The sequence below is a fragment of the Podarcis melisellensis genome, assembly GCF_964234715.1.
Source record: "Podarcis melisellensis genome assembly, chromosome: 9".
Lineage (NCBI taxonomy): Eukaryota > Metazoa > Chordata > Lepidosauria > Squamata > Lacertidae > Podarcis > Podarcis melisellensis.
The window spans coordinates 185,715-208,690 of record NC_138541.1 but is presented as its reverse complement, the minus strand read 5'-3'; the positions used below and the strand labels follow the sequence as shown (position 1 = coordinate 208,690).

The following is a 22,976-nucleotide window of genomic DNA, read 5'->3' as shown; positions in this document are numbered from 1 at the left end:
TAGGAACTTGAAGGAAGCAAATTCACTCAAACTATCTCAAGATCTGCTAAAAGGGTTCTGTGTAAAGTTGGGTACTTTTATTTTCCTCTTCCTTAGTACATGATAGGAGCATAGATGTTTCCTTTCCCAGTTGAAAATCTGTATTTAAATGTATATGTCCTTTTGGTAGTGCAAATCTTGCTTTGAAATCTTGCTATGAACACTGTATTTAGGGTTCGACTAGATGACCCAAGGGTCCCTTTTAGCTCTCCCAATTTGTGGCTGTGTGGAGGGCCATGTGTCTGCAAGCATGTGATGAGTTGAAATTCAGCCCAACTTTGCTCTTTGTTTTTCTTAAAAAAGGTGAGAGGTAAAATCCGTGATGTTTTGAAGCAAAACTGGTAATTTCAAGCATTTGAGTGATTACAGTGTATCATTTTCTCTACTATTAAAAAAAATCAAACTTCAAAGTCAATTCAAAGTTTAAGCACATAAAATACATATGAGTCTTGACCATTTATCCTGTAAATAAAGGGCAGAAAAAAATTTGTCTGCAAATGGTAAGGCTGAAATGACTGAGAATGTTAAAAAAAAATCCTATAAATTCTGACTCTCTGGCCATTTTTTCCCCCATATATAAGGGCGTGGCATTGTTCCGTGAATGACCAGAGGGAAATCACACAAAATGATAGCCCTTTCCTGTACATAAAGGAAGCAGTCCTTTTTGCTTGGGCTACAATTGCTAACTTTATTGAATACTTTAATTGCTCAGTTTCTCTTTTTTAGTTTTTTTTTAAAAAAATCTAACAGTATTTTTAAATCTACTCCTTACCCTTCAAATGGTAATTTAGCCAAAGGTTTCAAGATTTTCAATAGTATAAAAGGTTTGCTGAGATATGAACTCTGCACATGCACAGAGGCTAAAAGCAGCAACAAAGGGGGGGAGAGAGATAGAGAGAGGAAGGAGGGGGAACTGTAGGGAGTGAGAGGAGCTTGGGCTGAAGGGGGAAATTTATCCTAATTTCCTTATGTAAAACTTGGAGCCACTGAGGGAAATCACCCTTAATGTGTCCTTTGCTCCAGGGGCTTCGCAAGACAAAAGGTGTGCCAAGTTTCAAATCCTAACATGATTAACATGCCAAATTCTTTTCACAGGTAAATTTCAAAGCACTCCCCCCCCCCAAGGGATTTAAATCACAGACTTTGTGTGCATTTTAGGAACAGCATTTCCTGACAGGCTTCTCACATGAAATAATTTTTTCCCTTTTAACAGGATATGTGAACCCCAATAACAAAGGTTTTTGTCCCTTCTTTTCTCCCACAGCAACTTTCTTTCCTGTTCTGTGAAACATGTCTGAATCCCTGCTGTATTTGTGACTTCCATCTCTTCGTGCCTTTGACGCTTTAAGTTACAAATAATCTCTTTTCATTTATTTAATCAGTTTTTCCATGATGTCTACGAAATTAAGCGAAGCACAACCTAACATTGTTTGTGGAATGGTATTTGTTTACCCTTTGCCTGATCATTTCTTATTAATTCTTTCATTTTGGCTACTTCAAGGTACTTGCACAACTTTAAATTGCCATTCATTTTCTTGGTATTAAGTCATTTCCCAGTATTTTGCTATTAACATTCTGACTGATGTTGTCACATCAAGAAACACTCTTTTATTTTCATTTGGGACATTAGAATGCCAAAACAGGTTACTTCAGGTTTCTTAAATATTGTGTGTCTTAGCATTTATTTATTTTTGGTTCCTCATAGGTCATTGTATGTGTGTGTTTTATTATTATTTTAACTGTGTCTTTTAAGTCCACCCTGCCCTTACAGGATATCACTTCTACAAGTGTGTTACTACAGATCCAATGAAAACCTTCGCCACCACAACAGAAGACATCAAAGTTTTCAATATGGCCACAGCTATCTCTTTCAAAGGATATAGACTGCCGGGGAAGTGGGGCTGACAAAGGGGGGTGGAGTTGAATTACAAGGACATTTGGAATTACAAGGACATTTTCTGACTTTTGAACCTCAAGATACATGCGTAAATATATATATATATATATATATATATATATATATCACAATTGTCTCAAGATATGTAACTGATACTTAATTAGTTTGTTTTGTATTATGTGTTATTGTGTAGGAATGTTGAAATGTGTCTGACAGTGTGTTATTTCCACAAATGGGGGGGGGGGCTATTTTTGTGACTATTTTTGTGTATAATTGTTTTTATGTTTAATGTCTTATTCCTTACACCCCAGTGGAGGATTCTCATACATTTTATGCTTTTTTTACAGATCAGGCTATTATGTAGTCCAATGTCTAGAATTAGATAAATTTATAACCACATTTAGTTGTTTCACCTGGCGCTCTGCCAACTTCCCTACCCATTTTAAAAATGTGCTAAAAAACTCACTTTACCAAGGAGAAGCTTCTAAGATACATGAAGGTGGATATGCTTTGGTTTAGCAGGAATAATCCCTTATAGAGTTAAATTGACTTATTTGGACAAGTGCCCTTTTAAGAATGGTTTTCTTTTAACAGATTGGTTTGAAAAGTTGAGAACCATGGGGCAAGATAAATTCAAATTGGACTCAGTTTGAATTGGGCAAGTGTATCCAGGCTGCAAGTAGCTTTTTGGTCCTTGAAGTGCAAGTCAGCAACTTCCCATGATTGCAAGACCATAGCCAATAATAATAAAATCCCATGGAATGGCCAGGCAAGGACATATCTCTCCTGACGTGCCCAAACCTGTGCCAGCTGGGGTGAGTGCCAGGCAACATGGTTAATATGAAAGCCCTAAGGGGATTCACCAGGGATTGCTACTACTGTTACACCAGGCCGGTGTGAGACCACAGAAGAACTACTTTGACACCTGAGAACACAAAAATGGTGGGGGGCAAAGCAAACTGCATTTTTCAGTCATTAGTGGACCTTCCTGCTAAATGTAAAGCATATGCCACTATTGAGGGAAATATTTATTCCAAGGTGCTAAAATACCACAAGTAACTGAGCAACAAAATTTTAATTTTACGTGATATCCTATGTCTAACTATGTGCACTGTTACACTGTTATATTTCTATACAAATATCCTTAAGAAGCATGACATCCAAGTCCCTTTCAAGTTCACATGGACACACGCATCTGGGACGGAGAATAGCAGGTTAATATTTACCACCTTAAATTGTGCGGAGAAAAGGATTGCAAAGTAACCACCTTTGCAATCTTATCTCCGAAGGGGGGAACTGTAGCAGGAACCCCCCCACCCCAATCATTCTGTTTGTATAAACTTCACACTCACACACTACATACGCCACATTTCTGTTATAAATTCATAGAAAATCAACCATACATTGGATTTGCACTGTTCCATTTTTATTTTTACTCCATATGACAAGAACTAACAAAGGGGGGTGATTTAGTCCTGGTCAGCCAAATCCCTTCACTGTCTCAGCACATAAACAGGAGCCCTGCCCATGCCAACCCTGATGATCCCAGACAGAAGACAATCAAGATCACAAAGAACCTGCATATGGGAGTGGATTCAAACAAAGGACACTGATCAGATCTTCCCTCAGGGGGCAGGAAACTGCAAAATCCCCTTTGTCTCCTAGAAATTCCTGGAAGGGGAGGGGGAAAGGAGGAACCAGCCAGGTGACAAGACACTCAAGTTACCACCAACTCCTCCCTCAGCCCCTCCTTTCTGTAATGTATGCATGATGTTTCTGGGGGTGGGCTTGATCTAGAGGAGGGGAATTTCAAAAGTTTTTATAAGACCTTGCACACTATTCTTCGGGGTCTTTCCTCTCTCCTGCACGTGAGGGGAATACCCTGTTGCAACAGTTCAATAAAGGCCAAGCCTACAGGCTGCTGTTTTGCTCCAAGTTATCCTGGTTGGTGTCTTTGTTTTGGCCAAGGGAGCCCTCGGATTTTTCCTGCAACAGATGGCTAAGTTGGAAAGTTTCCCAGGGGTCATCTAGTCCAACCCTCTGCAGTGCGGGAAGCGAGGCAGTCCTTCAAGACACCCGGAACGAGCCGAGGGGAGCGGAAGGCCAAGGGGCAGGGCGCGTGTTGGCCAAGGCAGACTTCGGGGCGCTTAAATCATCAATCCAGAGGAGCCCCCCTCCCGTTCCTTTGCAGCCGAGAAGCCGGAGACTCCGCCTTGGCGAGGGTTTCCTGCCGGGGCGGCGGCTGTGACTCACCCGCTCCCTCGGCCGGGATTCCTCGAAAGCCTCGCCTGCCCCGCTCCAGGTTGGGGAACCCCGCGCCGCCCCCGCCAAGGCGTCACCGGAGCCCCCCGCCCCCTGCGAAACGGGAGTCCCGGGGAGGACGCTGGGCTGCCCCCTGTCGCCTCCCACTGCTGCCGGACGGGCTCCGTCTCTTGCCGCTCCCGGTCCGGGGCGCCGGAGCCCCTCTTCCCCGACGGGCTGCTGGCACCAAGTGGGCGTCGAGGGGTCAGGAGCTGCTTCCCGGTCCTGTTCGCTTTGGGGCTGCGGGAGGGGAGCCTCGCCGGAGCAGCCTCAGCAGAGGCGCCCCAGGCGAGGCTGGTCCGGGCTAAACCAGAGCTTTCTCCCCCTTGGCCCTCTCGCGCCGCCCTGCGGCTGAAAGTTGCCTGCCTGGGTCTTTCCCCCTTCCCAAGTAATCCCCGTTACAGATAGGTAGCCGTGTTGGTCTGCCATAGTCTAAACAAAACAAAAAAAAATTCCTTCCAGTAGCACCTTAAAGACCAAGTTAGTTAGTTCTTGGTATGAGCTTTCGTGTGCATGCATCTGAAGTTGGTCTTTAAGGTGCTACTGGAAGGAATTTTTTTGTTTTTGTTTTTTCAAGTAATCCCCATTAGCGATGGTGGGAGCGTCTAGATGAACACTGGGGGACCCTTGCGTACAAAGCAGATGCCGGCATCTTTGGAGAATGGGCTGGCTCACTGGTTACTATTTATCATTGTACACCACACAGACAAAATAAAATAATTTATTTGGGGGAGGAAAGAGTTCAAGGGCATATTCCAGCCAGGCAAAATACCAGAGGAGGGGGCAAAGCAGGGTCTGTAAGGAGTTTGTGGGGAGGGGGCTGTATTCAGCCCCTTGGGCCTGAGGTTCTCCCCACATTTTGGCACAACCTTTCCTGCGCCTTCAGCTCCTTTTGGGGGGGATCAGAATTCAACCTTGCATTTCACAGAGTCCAGTGTTTCCAAAGGTATCTTTTAATTCTTCTGCTTGGTGAACCACATTCTAGGCCAGAAAGAATCAAGGTGGGGGGCGCCAGGTGCCAGGCACCCCACAAATGGCACTGACAGAAGACAGGGGGCCCCCGATCCCAAGCAGCCTCTCTAAAATTAACAGTTCAGGAGCAACGTTTGCGGATAAGGATCGTGGCCGCCACTGCAAGCGAGAGACACCCACCCGCTCCTTGGTGCAAGGAGTCCGTAAAAAGCTCAGCAGCCCGTCAAGGGCCATCTTGCCCCCCCCCCCCCCAATAAGGCAGCAGTAAAAGCAGAGAGCTAAGAAAAGACTTCAGCAAGAGCCAGCCCCAAGAGTCCCAAAACAAGGGGGCAGGCATCACCCTCTGCTAAAGCTGCCCCATGACTGTGGGGAGCCTCCAAGAGGAACCCCCCCCAACAGCTCCCAGGTGCACGGCTTGCGTGGCAAGGGGGGGGAGGAGCAAAGTCTCCTGCTACAAGTGAGAACGAAGCTCTGCCCAGACCCACTGACCCCCCTCCCCAGCAAGGACCCATAAGGAGACACCCCCTGCCCCACCTCCAGCCTGGCCTTGCCTCTGCAGACCCGGCCGTCTGCCTGGGGTTCTGCCACCTTTGCCAAGGAGCAGCCCTGAGCCAATGGCACACCTCCACCCATAAGGCCACCCCTGCCCTCCGCTGCGCCACCTGGCTGCCACCAGCCTCTGGTGGGTCCCGGAAACAGCAGCCAGGCTCCCCACAGTCTGCCCCAGAGTGTCCAACAGCAAAAGTACAGCAGGACCTGCTTCCTGGGCCCCCTGCCCGCCCTCTCCCATGCCCAGGGAATGCCAGGGGCTCTGGCCTCAAGGGGCAGCAGGCCTCACCACCCAGGGAGACCTGCTGCTGCTGCTGCTGCTCCAAGCCTGGGACCCTCCTCTGACCCCTGGGAACAGCATTCCTCCAGGGCCTGGGCTTGATCCGGACCCAGCGGTGCTCCTGCTGGGCTCATTGCAGAACACAGGTGTCCTCTGTGTCCTCGCCAGCTCTGGGTGCCTGAGGCCCCTCGTCCTGCAGGGGGGATGGAGGCGGAGACGGCAACTCCGAGGCCCCCGCCAGCTTCTCACGCAGCTCCAGGAGCAGCTCCCGGCTCTCGCTGGGGGGCAAGTTGCTCAGGTAGTACTGGGGTGCCAGCTCTGCCAGCCTGCGGGGAGAAAGGATCCAAGTTGAGGCAGGGCAGGAACAGACACAGTCCACCAGAATTCAGCAGCTGGGCTGGGGACAGAGAGCAGTGCTGAGACCCCATAACACTGGCCCTGAAAGACCTACATTGGCTCCCAGTATCTTTCTGAGCACCGTGTTGGTGCTGACCTAGAAAGCCAGGGGAAACCAGGCTTCCTCAACCTCGGCCCTCCAGATGTTTTGAGACTACAATTCCCATCATCCCTGACAACTAGTCCTGCAAGCTAGGGATCATGGGAGTTGTAGGGCAAAAACATCTGGAGGACCGAGGTTGAGGAAGGCTACCCTAAACAGCCTCAAAGGCCCAGTAGACCTGAAGGAGCGTCTCCACCCCCATCGTCCATCCTGGACACTGAGGTCCAGCACCGAGGGCCTTCTCAGTGGTGGCGCCCACCCTGTGGAACACCCTCCCATCAGATGTCAAGGAAATAATCAACTATCTGACTTTTAGAAGACATCTGAAGGCAGCCCTGTTCAGGGAAGTTTTTAATGTTTAATAGACTATTGTATTTTAATATTCTGTTGGAAGCTGCCCAGAGTGGCTGGGGAAACCCAGGGTATAAATAATAAATTATTATTATTACCACCCCACCCTGCATAAGCCCCCCTTGCTGCTGCTTCCTGGTCCACAGAGTGTAAGAGCCATACGGGGCCCATCTAGTCGAGCATCCTGGTCTCTCAGTGGTCAAATACCCCAAATAAACTAGGAGTTTAGACAGACTGCCTCTGGGCCTGGAGGCTCTACAAGAATGCCAGAAGAGCTTGGCTGCTGTATCAGTCCACGGGGGACCCCCACAAGCCCAGCACCCTGTTCTCTCACAGTGGCCAAGCAGAGGCCCCCAAAGGGAACCCGCAAGCAGGATCTGAGCGCAAGAGCAGGACTCTCTCTTCCTGCAGTTTCCAGCAACGGGGATTCATTTTTGCCTCTGACTGTGGAGGCAGAGCAGAATAATCCCACGTAGGAGCCATCAAGAGCTCTTTCCTCCATGAATCTGTCCAGTCCTCGTCTAACGTCAAGGCAGCGCTGAGGCATCCCTGTGGAGCTGGCCCACGGCCTACAGTCCCCCCCCCGCTCTGAAAAGCCAAGGTCCTAGTCCTCATGGCCAAGGACAGATGCTCACATCTCTGGCTGGATCTCGGAGACGATGCTGAGGCAGTTGTCCTGAGAGATGGTGAACTCGTGGTAGAGAACCCAAGGAGGTGGGCGGGGGGGCGGGCGACGCAGCCGGTAGCAGCAGCCGGGGGGCAGCTGGGCCACGTGCTTGTGGGTCAGCAGCAGGTAGTTGCCGGAGCCGTCAATGTCGCGGGCCACCTGGAAGCGGGAGGGGAGCAGAGGCTCAAGCAGGTGGGATGGATCCATCCCCTTCCCCAGGGCCCAGGCGGGGAGAGATTGCAGGCCTTCCCAGGGAGATGTCTAGCCAATAGATGGGGTGCAGAGTGGAGCCCCAACTCAGAGGGACTCTGGGCTCAGAGATAACCAAGGCTCTCAGCCTGGGCTGCAGCCTGCCTGCCTGCCCCCCCCCCCGACCCCCTTCCCGGCTGCTTCAGGGCCAGCCTTCTCTGGGGCTCTCCCAGCCCAGAGCTCCCTTCTGCTTCCTGGCCACGCAGGCCTTGAGGCCGCAGCCGTACCTTGAGGAAGAAGCCCGAGATGAGGGCCTGCGTCAGGCGCTGGACGTTGCTGTCGCTGCCAAAGGCCGGTGGGGAGACGGGCAGCTCAATGCGCTGCATGACCTCCAGCAGCTCTGCCCGCACGGCCCCCGCCAGCCGCAGGGCCGCCTCGCTCACCCCATGCTTCCGGCACCAACTCTCCGGGTCGCTCTCTGGTGAGGGAGGGAGGGAGGGAGGGGGTGTGGGTGTCTCTCCTGGCTGCACCCCTTGAGAGGGGGCCCCAGCAAGGCTCCCCTCCCGCCCTGGTCCCTCCCTCCCCCTCCGCAAACTCACGCTGCTGGAAGGCATTGAAGACGTTGATGAGGGTGAAGTGGTCGCCCGCCGGGTGCAGAAGGCTCCGCTGCCGGGCCGCCAGGGCCTCCTCCCAGCGCGCCCCCTCTGGAGCCAGGAAGCAGGGCCAGGCTGGGGGGGAGGGGGGAGAGCTGGTGAGGTCCCTGCCACCATCGCCTGCCTGCCTGCCCCCCACCTTGGGGAATGTGGGGTATTTCAAGGGCAGTCCAAACCAACAATTCACATTTTGCAAAGAGGCACAGGACAGGAGCTGAAGCTCGGGGCGCTTTCTTGTAAGTTTGCTAGAGAGAACTCTGCGAGAGACGCTCCCATTGTGCCCTGACAGGCACAGGGCGTAGCGGTAGATATTCTCCTACCTGCCCGGGCACAGCGGGTCTTTTTCGTCACCTTCCACCCAGCCAGAAACGTGAGAAGGCCTGCTAAGTCTGAGCTCCAGTGCTCAGACACCATTTTAAGCCAGACTTCAGTATAATAAATAATAACAATAACAATAATAGTAACAACAACAATAATTTATTTATACCCCGCCCATCTGGCCGGGCCTCCCCAGCCACTCTGGTGGCTCCCAACAGAATATTAAAAACAGAATATTAAAAATGATAAAACATCAAACATTAAAAACTTCCCTAAACAGGGCTGCTTTCAGATGTTTTCTAAAAGTCAGATTTTACAAAAAAGGTAGGTTTTTGTAATTGAATTATCATTTTAAGCCTGCCTGCAGAAAGCTGCTGTATCAGTTATTCTGCAACAGAAACTATTTGTGTCACTATTGTTTGAAAAGGGGGAGAAAAGGGGGGGGGGGAATCGCAGGAGACTCCAGTCTGGCTTAAAGCATCCTGGATTACCTAAAGGCTAAAACTAGCCCATCTAAGCTTCTTTTTAAGCTGCAAAGGGATGCACTCTGCTGAATTAACAAATATCTAACAAATATAGCCTTTCCTAGCATTTATTCTCATCCCTTCAGGGAATGCCTTTTGCTGCAGTTCCTGCCTTGCAGACGGCTGGGCCAGATGCCCCAACCATTCTGTTTCTCTGTGTCTAGCTGCAGCCCCTGTGGCTGGAAGGGGGTCTGAGACGAGGGCCTGAAGAGCAAAGGATGCTCTTCTCACAGTTGCCAAATCCCCTCAAGAAGCCAGGGATCTAGATAGACTGCGCCTGGACCTGGAGGTTCCACAAGAGCAGAAAAATGCCAGGCTGTTAGATCAGGCCAAAGGGGGCCCAACCAAATGCCCACTCTGAGAAAGCAGCACCCAAGCGCCGCTGCAGCTCTCTCCTCCCGCTTTCCAGAAACGGGGATTCAGAAGCCTTGTTGCCTCCAATGAGGGAGCCAGAGAAGAGCCTTTGCGGTGAAAACTCTCCTCCCTGAATTGGCCCAGTTCTCATTTAAGCCCTCCATGCTGGTGGCCATCATTGCCTCCTAGGGAAGCGAGTTCAAGTGCCAGCCTGACCTTTTCCCTCCGAGGTCTCTGGAGCTGCAAGAGGAGGCCCCAGAGTGCCCCCTGCAGGGCTGAGCGGGAGGCGGCTCCACCTACCTGCCAGCATGGCGGCCAGCGTGAGCATCTCGTGGACGCAGTCAAACTCGCAGGAGGCCAGCAGGGCCTTGGAGAGCTGGGGGTCCAGGGGGAACTCCGACATGATGATGCCCACCTCAGAGAGGTTCCCGTCGTCATCCAGGGCAGCCAGGTAGTCCAAGTCCTCCAGCGCCTGCATTAGGGACTCGGGGGCTGGGCAGGGAGAGGAGAGGAGGGCACCGCTGAGCCTGGCCAGCTGGCAGGCAAAGGCCCCACCCAGATACCCCCCACCTCCAACCAGACATACCTGGCCGGTCCAGGAAGTCGCACTGGCCCATGTCGGCGATGTCCAGCCTCTTGAGCAGCAGAACCAGGCGGCTGAGGTTGGCCTCTGTGATGGGGGCCGGAGGGACGGGGGGCAGGTGCTGCTGATAGAAGGTGTCCGAGTAGAGGCGGAGGCAGGACCCTGCCGGGCACAGGAGGGGGGAGTGAGGCGGGCGGAGTCAAGACTCTAGTCCCTGGGGAAGACAAGGAGGCTGCTCTCCACCCCCACCCAAAAACCTTCACTGGAGGTTTTTAAGCAGAGGTCGGGCAGCCACCTAGCAAGGATGCTTTAGCTGAGATTCCTGCACTCCAGGGGTTGGACTGGATGACCCCTGGGGGTCCATGAAGTCCCAGGGTCTCCGCAGAAGAGCCCCCAGGGGCCCTGGGGAAGGAGGCGTTGCCTACCTGGGGGGCTCCCCGCTGCCCTGAGTCTCCGCGCCTCGGCCTGCTTCTTGCTTATGGGGCGCACGCCCTGAGCTTCGGCTCGGATCTGCGGGTTGTAAACCTGCCCAGGAGAGAAAACGTCAGGAGACGGAACATTAACAGCGGGACAAAAACAACTGCAAGGACTTTGAGATAAAACTTGATTCAGTGCAGAAGACGGTGGGAGGGGAGCCTACGGTTTCTTTATTTAAAGTTTTCTCCTCTACATTGATGATTTGGCAACCCTCCTCTGAATGTTTAGTTCAAGTGATATTTGTACAAGTGAGAGCGGAAGAAATCGGGTTATAGATATGGAATATAACATTAAATAGAACTGTGTGTGCAAAAAGGGGGGGGGAGGAGGGAAGCTCTATTTTGCCAAAGGTTTACGATGGAAACTTAGAGCTGACTCTTTCCCATCCTTTATTATTTACCGAGTGAACTGAATAACACTAAGAGGACTTGGAATTTAATTGAATTTAATTGGAAGTATTGTTGCTCATTTATCTTCAGTTGGATGGAAGAATGAAAGCAGACTGTGAACTTGCCAAGGAACTGATAAGGCTCTTTACTGAGTCATCTGCAGTTTGACAGACCACTCTTCTTCCCAGGCTGAGAGGGAAAATTGTGAAAACAGGTTATTCATTGGGACAGAGTTATTTTTGTAGCTGTTGTTAAAGTTGCAAAACAACGAATAACGGGACGGAGCAATGGAGAAATTTCTGGAAGAACAATGGGATATCAGCTCTGCCCAAGGCATGATGGAGAACAGCAGCAACCGAGGGAAAGGAAGACACAACATCTTACGAGGACAGGAAGAAACATCCTGGAGAGAATAATTGCCACACTCAGGAAGAGCAAGGATATAGTTTGAGTGCCTCACTTGTAGATTCATTTTATGCTTCAACACGAATAGAAGTTATTAATATTACAGTTGTTGTATAAGGGGTTATTATCATGACCAGAATGTAGTGGAAATTAATAAGATTTTGGAATGCAGAAATAAAGCAAATAACCAAGCCATCAATTCTAGCGTGCGGGGGGACGGGGGGGACGGGACCTTATCTAAATTATATAATTTGGTATTTGAACTATTGGTGTTAATAATCATATTATAAATTGGTATTGTTATAACGAAGCTATTATTGGATTGTGATTGAAAATGAATAAAATTATAATATATATAATAAATCAGGAGACGGACACAGAGGAGTCCTGTGCAGACAGATCAAAGGGGCAGACCCTTGGCTGCCCGTTCCCTGCAATGTGGGGGTTGGACTAGATGACCCTGGGGGTCCCCTTTCAACGCCACCATTCTGTGATCGCTGCAGAAGACAGCAATGTGGATGAGGAGCCAGGACCGCCCCCTGCCCGAACCATAGTTCTCTCCTCCCCACCCCCCAAAGCTCCTCCCGGGGGGCTCCCAGACCTCCCCCCCCCCGGCTCACACTGTGCAGCTCCAGCCCGGCATCGACGACATGCCTGACGGTCCCCATGGAGAAGCCGGCATCCGCCAGCCAGTGGGTGACCACGATCCTGCGTGCCCGGACCCCCCCGGGCTGCTCCTGGCTGCTCTCGTACAGCCGCTGGACGTCTCGGCCCACGCCAGGGTGGAGGGGCAGCACCAGCAGGGGCCCCAGGCCGGGGTCCAGGGCCAGGGCCTCCGACCGGATGGCCTCACAGCACTCGTCAATCTCCTGCAAGGGGGGGGGGGAGAAAAATATATTTAGCTGCAGGAGCCGCCCCAGGGAAGAGGAACTCAAGGGACAGCCCAGAAGCCGCCTACCCCAGGAAACTGTTATGATTACTATTCTTGATTGAATTTATATACCGCCCTATACCCAGGGGTCTAGGGAACCCGCTTGAAAGGCAACCCCCCAGACCCTGCCCCCACAAAGACCCCAAGAACTCACTATCTCATTTTATTTCATAAAATGGATATACAGCTTAATGGTAGAAAACCTCAAAGAATTTAGAAGAAAACAGGAAGACCATGCAAAAAATTAAAAACCGGCAAGAAAATTAAAAGGCATCAGCATTCAAAACAACTAGGTAGACTTGCCTAGACCTTCAAGTTTTTAGCAGATGCTCCCAAAAGGACAGTGGGGGCACCTGCCTGATATCAAGAGGCAGGGAGTTCCAAAGTGCAGAAGCTGCCCCACTAAACTCTGGCGTTCTTGCCAGTGCAGAATGGGGCACCTGGATTGGTTCCAGTTCTGCCAACGGGCACATGCAGATAAACTGTTCCCACGTTGCTCAGGGCTTTAGATGCTCCTAGCAACCCCTTGAACTGGGCCCAGTAGCAAGTGGGCAAGGAACGCAATCTCTGAGCCCAGGTGTCAGATGCCGGCAAGGCCTCCCTCCGCTCAGCAATCGCGCTGCAGCATTCTGCACTCACTGCAGCTTCCGAGTCCAGCGCGAGGGAAGCCCCACCTAGAGCACATGGCAGTAATCCAGTCAGTGCTGGATTTACGTATAAGCTAAACAAGCTCTAGCTTAGGGCCCCACTCTCTTGGGCCCCCCAAAAATTTTTAAAAGAAAAAAACACCTGGGTGTACATTTCCAAAATATAAGATAAAAAACAAATAAAAGAAAACCAACAGTGTTTTGTATTATGTAGGCTCCTGTGATGTAAGTCATGGGCCCCACCTGCTCCCTCAAATATCCCCGGTTTGCTCCTTTCTATATACAGGTGCTGACATTCTCCAAGGGCTGGTTGCATAAATGACCATATAGCATCAATTCAACACAAAAAACAGTGGCCATTTGTTGTTGACAAGGGACAGCTGGACATGGAAAGGGCCCCGTTACCTTCAAGAGCTGAGGGCCTCATCAAACCTAAATCTGGCCCTGAATCCAGTCCTGAAATAACCAAGGCACGGACTACTCTGGCAAGGCTTTCCTGGTCCAGGAATGGCCGCAGGGGAAGAACCAGCCACAGCTGTCAAAGGCCTGTCTAGCTACAGAGGCTCCCTGAGCCCCAGGGAGACAGAGCCAGGGCCAGAAAGACCCCCAAACCTGCTCCTTCAGGGGACCGCATTCGGGGGTTAAGGCAAGGCCTGGCGCATTCGGGACACCCCTCCTGCTCTCTGCCTGCCTGGGGCCTCATCCAGACTGGAAAGGGAGGGCCAGGGATGCCTTGAGCCCCGCAGCCCCGCTGCCCGCGAGCCCCACCTGCTTGCTGGCCAGGAAGACCATCACGTCGCCAGGCTCCCTCCGCCGGTGCAGCTCCAGCGCAGCCTGGCAGGCAGCCAAGATGTGCCCCCCTGGCAGGGGCTGCCTGCAGGCCAGGCGGGGGGCTGGGCTGGGCTCCGGGACCCGCACCACAGGGGCGTCGGGGCAGAAGCGCCGCAGGGGCTCCTCCATCAGCGGCTCGGTCACCACCACCAGGCGCAGCTCTGGGCGCTGGCGCTGCACGTCCTTCAGCAGCCCCAGCAGCAGGTCGGTGGGCACCGTTCGCTCCTGCGCCTCGTCCAGGACCACCACCCCGTACTGGTGCAGCAGGGGGTCCGACGTCATCTCCCGCAGAAGAACCTCGTCCGAGCAGAACCTGGAAGCCACAAGGCGCCTGGTGGGCGGGGTCCGGGGGAGGGCCCTCGATGCTTTGCCCCCCCCCCCGTTCCCCTGCTGCTGCTGAAGCCTCTGAGCAGGCAGAAGACTCAAGACCACCCTGCCCTTTGAACCCCCCCCAATAACTGGACCCTCCTGGCAGGTCTCTCAAGAGCCTCATGGCAGAAGCTGGTGAGGAGGGACCACCCTGGGGAATAAAAGAATTGGGGATTTTGACCCCCGAGGACCACCCAACCTCTGCTGAAAAACCTCCAAGGCAGGCTTATTTCCAGACCCTGGACCATCTGGGTTGCCTCTTCTGCAAACATCGCAGCTTGTCAACATCCTTCTTCAATTTCGGCCCCCAGAATCGGCCCCCGGACTCCAGGTGTGTCTGACCGAGGCAGAAGAGAGCAGGACTATCACTTCCCTTGATCTGGACACCACGCTTCTAGAATAAGCCTAAAGTAACGCTTGCTTTTCTTGCTGCTGCCTCACACGGTTTCCTCTCGGGCTCCTGAGGCCTCTCATTAGGCAGGGCCTCCTCCATCGCCGCCGCCGCCCTTTGCTTTTCAAGCCAGTCAGGATCTCCTTTTTCCGTCTCCCTCAAACTCTTCATGAGCAACTGTGTTCTTCTGTCCATGAGGCATTTCTGGCTGACCTGCCAATCCAGTTCTGCCCAGGCTGACTCCTGCTGCCTTCAGGCTCCTGGGTGACCCAGAGATGGGAGACGGGTGTGTGTGGCAGAAGCCGTGGGTGCATGGTCACCCCTCACTTCAGCCTTCCTTTTGCCTGTGTGTCAGAGGAGCTAGCCGGGGGGGGGGGGCAAAGGTGCCCAAAGGGTTGCGCTTGGGTCGCTCGAGTCTTCTCTTTGGGGCCACTCAGAGCCTGGGGTGGGTTGAGCGGGGCGGCTCCTTCTGGGCCAGGTGATGGGTGCTATGGGGGAGTGTCTGGGTGCTCCTCTCCTCTGGGCTCCCCCCCACAGCCCCTTTTCCTTCAGCATGGCTGGGGCAGGGTATGGCAGCCATCTTCAAATATCTGAAGAGCTGGAAGATGGAGCAAGCTTGTCTCCTGCTGTTCCAGAGGGCAGGATCTGAACCCATGGCTTCAAGTTACAGGAAAGGAGATTAATATAATATAATATAATATAATATAATATAATATAATATAATATAATATAATATAAATAATTTATTTATACCCTGCCCATCTGGCTGGGTTTCCCCAGCCACTCTGGGCAGCTCCCAATCGAATATTAAAAATACAATACAGCATTAAACATTAAAAACTTCCCTAAACAGGGCTGCCTTCAGATGTCTTTTAAAAGTAGGATAGTTGCTTATTTCCTTGAGATTAAGACTTACTATCAGGAAGAACTTTCTGGTGCTAAGAGCTGTCCAACAGTGGAAAGGCCTCCCACGGATGGAGGCTGACTCTCCTTCCTTGGAGGTTTTTAAGCAGAGGTTGGGTGGACACCTGTCAGCTGTGATTTGTGCCTTGCAGGGGCTGGGCTGGATGACCTTTGGGGGCCCCTTGAAGCCTGAGGCTGGCCTGGCTCCATTTGCACCAGGCCCAAGTGGGAGGCAGGCCTGGCAGGCCAAGGAACGCCCCTCCCCTGGCAGCCCCGGAGGGTCCCCCGCCCCTCACCTGAGCAGCGTCTCCGAGGTGCAGCAGTCTTCGTAGGGGATGCTGTAGCCCAGCTCATGGCCCACGTTGAGGTCCATTTCGTCAGCCACCCGCAAGGCCAGGCTGAGGGCGGCCAGGCTGTGGGGCTGCGTGCAAACCACTTGGCCAGGAGCAAACTGCAGAGAGAGGGCGTGCTCAGCACACCACTGGGGCACCTGGGGAAGGGAGGAGCGACAGGTGAGGCCAGGCCAGGTGGGGCTTGGCTACCCCTCCCCTCCAGTGGTGCCATTCTGGACTCCACGCTGCCCAGGCACCCATGGAGAAAGCCCAGAATCCTCCATCTGGAGGGGGCAGAGGCTCTGGAAGGCCACCGAGCAGCTTATAACAACCTAATAAGAGCTGGCTGGATCCCGCCAGGAGCCCATCTAGACCAGCATCCGGGTCTCACAGTGGCTGACCAGATCCCCCAGAGGGAAATCTGAAAGCTCAAGAGCAACAGTCTCCCCTCCTGTGGTTTCCAGCAGCTGGAACTCAGAAGAAGCCTTGCTGTCTCCAACTGTGGGGCTGAGCAGAGCCGACACAGCCAGCAGAAACCCCCCTTTTGCAGGGTAGTGCAGTAGCAAAAGACCCTGCAGGCCGTCTGATTCGGCCAGCAGCAAAGAGAGAAAAGAAGAAAGAAAAAGAAATTGCTGCCTGGTCTGGTAGCCTGCCAAATATTTAAAACAATACAGCATCAAACATTAAAAACTTCCCTAAACAGGGCCGCCTTCAGTTGTCTTTTAAAAGTAAAATAGTTGCTTACTGCCTTGACTTCTGCTGAGAGGGCTTTCCACAGGGCGGGCGCCACTACCAAGAAGACCCTCGGCCTGGTTCCCTGTAACCTCACTTCTCACAGGGAGGGAAGTGCCAGAAGGCCCTCGGAGCTGGACCTCAGTGTCTGGGCTGGACGATGGGGGTGGAGACACTCATTCGGGTATACTGGGCCGAGGCCGTTTAGGGCTTTCAAGGTCAGCACCAACACTTTGAATGGTGCACAAGAAGTTTCTCCAGATGTTTTCCCCTCTGCCTCCAGCCTTTTTCTTCAGCATCTGAGGAGGGGCGTCATGTCCCTGCTGGGTCTTCCTTGCTCCAGGGAAAACACCCCAGCATGAGCAGGATCCAGCCCCCAAAGCGACAGGCAGGCCCATCGTCCTGGGGTGGAGGGGTTGCCAGCTGCCAGCAAGGACACCCCCTCCCCAAAGCCATAAGCAGGGAATGTGATTCCACCTTAGTGCCTCAGACACAACACCCCACAGAAGAACAGCTGAGGCCAAGTCTCCCAGGGAGGTTGGGAAGCGTGGGCCAGGAAGGCCCCAACCCAGGGAGACCAGCAGAGCTTCCCTTACGCTTACTGGGAGCCACCTCTACCACCTCTACTCTATATATTGATCTGCCTCCATGGCTGGGGGGTGAGGGGTCTGCTTCTGAACCCCAGCTGCTGGAAACCACAGGAGAAAGTGCCCTTGCACTCATCTCCCACTCGGGCTGGCCTGATCCAGCACGCTCTCCTTAATTTACAAAGGTGGGTTTCTTGCTTGCTATTTATCAGCAGGAATTTCAATGAAACCGACGGAGAAAGGGCAAGTGCCACTCAGATTCCTCCATGCCCACCGCTGTGCTAATACCAGATAGCCAGGTGAGCAGATGCCCCCTGGGCTACGGTGCTCAAGATTCTCCTTGGGCAAACAGGTGTCCTTCCGTGTTCAGAGGAAGGCTGCGTCCAATGCGCCCCACCCAGGCCAAAGTCCACCTCCCTGTGGCTTCTCCCTCCGTGTCAGGAGAGGCTCTGCCTGGAATCTGCCCGTCTGGCTCCCAAGCGCTCTCCCCCCCCCCCCATGCTGAGGGCAAAAGCTGGTTGTAGGCAAGGAAGGAGAAGCCAGCCCCCGCCAAGAGGAAAAGGAGTGAAATGCAGCTGAAAACACGGGCAGCATTAAGATCAATTCAACAGTGTAAACAAGTTTTGACAGATGCAGTAATGGAATACTGAATGATACAGCTTTTTGTAAAATATACAGGGATTTATGATATCTAAAATGAACCGTGGAAAGAGAAGCAAAGTCATTGATATCTTAAGGATGTAAAATGAGAATTTAAAATGGTAAAACAGAAAACCTAATTTAAAAATTATACATATAAATAAAGAAAAGGGCTGAGGCCACAAAGCTCCCCCCCTCCCAACATGATGATGTACCCCTATCTCCGCCAGCAGAGAGTTTGTGCATTCTCTGTCAGGAAGCCCAAGTCAAGGAGAGGCTGGCTGGCATCAGAGCTGAGACAAACCTCGGGCTGCCTGGAGACCAAGGCAGGGGCACACCTTGGCAGGTAAGCAAGCAAGTTCAGACGACAACACAGCACCCAGGGCCACCCACACAGCCTCTTGGGATGGAGGAAGGGGAGAGTCTCTCACCCCACCCCCAGGAATAACAACAACAACAATATATTACTTATGCCCCATCCATCTGGCCAGACCTCCCCTGCCACTCTGGGCTGCTTCCAACAGAATATTCAAAACACGATAAAACATCAAACATTAAAAACTTCCCTAAAGAGGGCTGCCTTTAGATGCCTTCTAAAAGTCAGAGAGTTGTTTATTTCTTTGACACCTGATGGGAGGGCGTTCCACAGGTCGGGTGCCAACACCGAGAAGGCCCTCTGCCTGGTTCCCTGCAACTTCACTTCTGGCTGTCAGACATATTATTTTTCTTTAAATATTTTACTCTCTTTCCACAGCACAGCCCCCTGTCTCCTCTCTCGGGTGGCGGCTGCTGCCAGCCCAGCTGGGCCCCCTCACCTGGGTGCTCTTGCCGGCCCCCGGCGGCCCAGAGACCAAGACGATGCTGCTGCCGCCCTCCAGGTGCTCCAGGAAGAGGAACTTGCAGCCCCAGACGGGGAGGTCGCGGCGCTGGCGCAGCAGCTCATAGTAGCGGGAGGAGAAGGGCAGCCCGTCGTAAGGATTCACCTCCAGGTCACCCTCGCCGCTCACAGACAGGCCTTCCGTGTGGCTGCCGCCCTCCTCCTCCTCCTCCTCCTCCTCCTCCTCATCCAGGAGGGAGCTCAGCCCATCTGACTGGTCCAAGGGGCCAGAGGGGTCTTCTGCTGCTGCCGCCGCCATGGCAGTCCAGCTCTCAGGGTCTCCCAGGAAACCTGTTGAGAGGAGAGGAGGGGTCAGAAGAGCTGGCGAAGGAAGAGGTGCAGAAAGGGGTCCCTGGAAGCCCACCCAAGGGACTCTGAGCGGTGCTTCTGCCTCGGGGACAAAGGGCTCTTGGCTCTGATCTCCTGGACCTGCCCAAATGTCCGACGGGGAGGAGGGAGCTGGTGCAAAGGGGGGTCAATGGCTCCAGGCTCCGCAGGAAGAAGGCTGCTCCCTGCCCTCCTCCAGACCCTGAAAGGGCTCAGCTCCCCCACTGGCCCTGGATGGGGGTCAGAGAGAGAGAGAGAAAAGAAACGGGGACCACCTTCCCTCCTAGAATTGTGGAGTTGGGAGGGACCCCCAAGGGTCATCCAGCCCAACCCGCTGCACGGCAGGAATCGTACCGCCACGCCGAAGCCCCGAGTGGGAGAGAAGGGAGGGGAAGAGGCAGCCGGGGAGGCCAAGCTCGGCGGGGAGGGCCGGGGCAGCCGAGGCTGCCGCTGCCCGGTGCCAAGCAGCCAGCTCCCAGGGAGGGCGGCGTCCTCCCCAGACACGTCAGCCAGGCCGGCTGGCCGGGGGGGGGGGGCTCCGCAGAGACCGGCACCCGGGGAGACCCCGCCCACCCCGAGGGCGCCTGGCCGCTGCTGCCCCAGCGGGAGGGTGGGGGCCCGATCCCGGCAGGGCCCCGATCCCGAGGGCGCCTCCGCCCTCCCGCCGCCGGGCCGAGCCACGGCCAAGAGGGTGCTGCGCCCCCGACGCCCCCCCGCCCGGACCGGGGACGGAGAGAGGCGCCCCCCGCCCCCCCGCCCCGCCGGGCCTCACCTGTCTCACCTGCGCCGCGCAGGCGACGGAGCGGGAGGGGAGGGGGCGCGGGCGCGTGACCGCGAGCGGCCAATGGCCGCCGGACTAGACGGCTGGCTCTCCAGCTGGGGCGGAGCCGGGCGGCACTTCCGGTCTCCTCCCCGCCTCCTGTGACGTCATGCACACCTGGCGGGGCGGGGAAGGCAGCTCTGGTCTCGGGGTCCCGGCGCCGCCTGCACGGGCTGGCAGCAGCAGCAGCAGCAGCAAAGGCAGCGGCAGCTCTGGCCCGGCGCTCTCCACGGAGGGGGGTCTTTCCGCCCCTTCCCTGCTGCCGGAGACCTTCGGGCTTCCCGGGCCGGGCTCGGCGCCCCTTCGCGGCAGCCTCTCCCGGGGGCGCAAGGAGGAGCCTCCGGGAGGGAGGGAGGCCCCCTTGCCCCCCCCCAATGCTGTTGCTGCCCCTTCCCTTGCACACGTCCCCCAGACAAGCCCACCCCAAGCGCGGAGCCCCAGAGGCGCAGCATGCGCTGCCTGGAGGACTTGGCGCGGAGGGGCAGGAGGCCTCGATGCCCGGGCCACGTTGGGCAAGGTGGGCAGGAGGCGAGGGCCGCCCGGGGACTCTGGCCAGGTGCGGGGAGCGACCTTGGCCGGCCGGCAGGGAGACCGAATGCAGCATCCTTGTGGTGCCAGCTGCTCCTTGGCTCACTTCCTTGAGCTCCGCAGTCAGGAGCACGCTGAAGGGTTGCCATCTTTGGGCAGCTCGGTGGCTTCCTGCCAATTTAAAATAGCAAGGGAAAGAAGGAGGAAGGCTTTGAGTGCCACTGCTTACCCAGATCATATCTTGCCAGCCATCAGACCTCACTGGCCCTCTTGTTGCTTCCAGGCCCAGTTCACAGCACTGCTCCTTCCTTGACCCCAAATCTCCCCGGCTGGTGCCTTTCTCTGAATGCGTCAGAGGGGAGCCCTGCCTGCAGAAAGGCCTCCTGGGCTTTGTTGCCTTAGGCACGGGGCGTTTACTCCTTCAGCTTTGAATGAAAAACAAAAAGTCTGGTGGCACCTAAAAGACTTTGACAATTATTCATGGCAGGAGATGTCACAAAACACTTGGCGTCTTCCTTACCAGGCCGGTGGCAGAGAAGACTGAAAGGTGTGCACTGAATGACGAGATGCCAAAATTACACTTGGTAACTCGAGCTTAAATACATGTTAAACAGACACACCTTTAACCTTGTACAGCAGCAGATGGGTAATAAACTTGAAACAAAATAAAAAAAAATCCTTCCTGTAGCACCTTATCTCCCTGGAGCTGGACCATAAAGAAGGCCGATCGCCAAAGAATTGATGCTTTTGAATTCTGGTGCTGGAGGAGACTCTTGAGAGTCCCATGGAGTGCAAGAAGATCCAACCTCTCCATTCTGAAGGAAATCAGCCCTGAGTGCTCACTGGAAGGACAGATCCTGAAGCTGAGGCTCCAAGACTTTGGCCACCTCATGAGAATAGAGGACTCCCTGGAAAAGACCATGATGTTGGGAAAGATGGAGGGCGCAAGGAGAAGGGGACGACAGAGGACGAGATGGTGGGACAGTGTTCTCAAAGCGACCAGCATGAGTTTGACCAAACTGGGAGGCAGCGGAAGACAGGAGGGCCTGGCGTGCTCTGGTCCAGGGGGGCACAAAGAGGCGGACACGACTAAACGACTAAACAACAACAGCACCTTAGAGACCAACTAAGTTTGTCATTGGTATGAGGTTTCATGTGCATGAAATATCTGAAGAAGTGTGCATGCACACGAAAGCTCATACCAATGACAAACTTAGTTGGTCTCTAAGGTGCTACTGGAATGATTTTTTTATTTTGTTTCGACTACGGCAAACCAACACGGCTCCCTTGTTGTTGTTGTTGTTGTTTAGTCGTTTAGTCGTGTCCGACTCTTCGTGACCCCATGGACCAGAGAACGCCAGGCACCTCTGTCCTCCACTGCCTCCCGCAGTTTGGTCAAACTCATGCTGGTAACCTCGAAAACACTATCCAACCATCTCGTCCTCTGCCGTCCCCTTCTCCTTGTGCCCTCCATCTTTCCCAACATCAGGGTCTTCTCCAGGGAGTCTTCTCTTCTCATGAGGTGGCCAAAGTACTGGAGCCTCAGCTTCACAATCTGTCCTTCCAGTGAGCACTCAGGGTTGATTTCCTTCAGTATGGAGAGGTTTGATCTTCTTGCAGTCCATGGGACTCTCAAGAGTCTCCTCCAGCACCATAATTCAAAAGCATCAATTCTTCGGCGATCAGCCTTCTTTATGGTCCAGCTCTCACTTCCATACATCACTACTGGGAAAACCATAGCTTTGACTATACGGACCTTTGTTGGCAAGGTGATGTCTCTACTTCTCAAGATGCTGTCTAGGCCTGTCATTGCCCTTCTCCCAAGAAGCAGGCGTCTTTTAATTTCGTGGCTGCTGTCACCATCTGCAGTGATCATTGAGCCCAAGAAAGTAAAATCTCTCACTACCTCCATTTCTTCCCCTTCTATTTGCCAGGAGGTGATGGGACCAGTGGCCATGATCTTCGTTTTTTTGATGTTGAGCTTCAGACCATATTTTGCGCTCTCCTCTTTCACCCTCATTAAAAGGTTCTTTAATTCCTCCTCACTTTCTGCCATCAAGGTTGTGTCATCTGCATATCTGAGGTTGTTGATATTTCTTCCAGCAATCTTAATTCCAGCTAGGGATTCATCCAGCCCAGCCTTTCGCATGATGAATTCTGCATATAAGTTAAATAAGCAGGGAGACAAAATACAGCCTTGTCGTACTCCTTTCCCAATTTTGAACCAATCAGTTGTTCCATATCCAGTTCTAACTGTAGCTTCTTGTCCCACATAGAGATTTCTCAGGAGACAGATGAGGTGATCTGGCACTCCCATTTCTTTAAGAACTTGCCATAGTTTGCCGTGGTCGACACAGTCAAAGGCTTTTGCATAGTCAATGAAGCAGAAGTAGATGTCTTTCTGGAACTCTCTAGCTTTCTCCATAATCCAGCGCATGTTTGCAATTTGGTCTCTGGTTCCTCTGCCTCTTCTAAATCCAGCTTGCACTTCTGGGAGTTCTCGGTCCACATACTGCTTGAGCCTTCCTTGTAGAATTTTAAGCATAACCTTGCTAGCGTGTGAAATGAGTGCAATTGTGCGGTAGTTGGAGCATTCTTTGGCACTGCCCTTCTTT

General features: G+C 53.4%; 1 protein-coding gene across 3 annotated transcripts; it reads right to left on the bottom strand.

The window, feature by feature from the left end:
- Positions 1-4,942: 4,942 nt before the first annotated feature.
- DQX1 (DEAQ-box RNA dependent ATPase 1) lies at positions 4,943-20,664 on the bottom strand. 3 transcript variants are annotated; one of them, XM_081924953.1, is made up of 12 exons: positions 20,591-20,664; positions 18,625-18,977; positions 15,816-16,009; positions 13,794-14,169; positions 12,068-12,316; positions 10,602-10,701; positions 10,180-10,338; positions 9,894-10,085; positions 8,344-8,472; positions 8,032-8,222; positions 7,524-7,714; positions 4,943-6,364 (listed from the first exon to the last, which is right to left on the bottom strand). In XM_081924953.1, exons 2-12 carry the CDS (start codon positions 18,943-18,945, stop codon positions 6,169-6,171), a joined length of 2,298 nt encoding a protein of 765 aa, XP_081781079.1. In that variant the 5' UTR covers positions 18,946-18,977; positions 20,591-20,664; the 3' UTR covers positions 4,943-6,168. The 3 variants fall into 3 exon arrangements, with proteins under 3 accessions (XP_081781079.1, XP_081781078.1, XP_081781080.1); XM_081924952.1 differs by lacking the exon at positions 20,591-20,664 and adding an exon at positions 19,786-19,889; XM_081924954.1 differs by lacking the exon at positions 20,591-20,664 and adding an exon at positions 19,795-19,842.
- Between the last annotated feature and the right edge of the window lie 2,312 nt (positions 20,665-22,976).

Excerpts from the sequence above, each read along its gene's own strand:
- DQX1 (XM_081924953.1), bottom strand. The coding sequence starts at position 18,945 with ATGGCGGCGGCAGCAGCAGAAGACCCCTCTGGCCCCTTGGACCAGTCA. Across the intron at positions 8,223-8,343 it reads CTTCAATGCCTTCCAGCAGC|AGAGCGACCCGGAGAGTTGG; the intron begins GTGAGTTTGCGG and ends CTCCCTCACCAG. Across the intron at positions 7,715-8,031 it reads TCTCGGGCTTCTTCCTCAAG|GTGGCCCGCGACATTGACGG; the intron begins GTACGGCTGCGG and ends TCCCGCTTCCAG.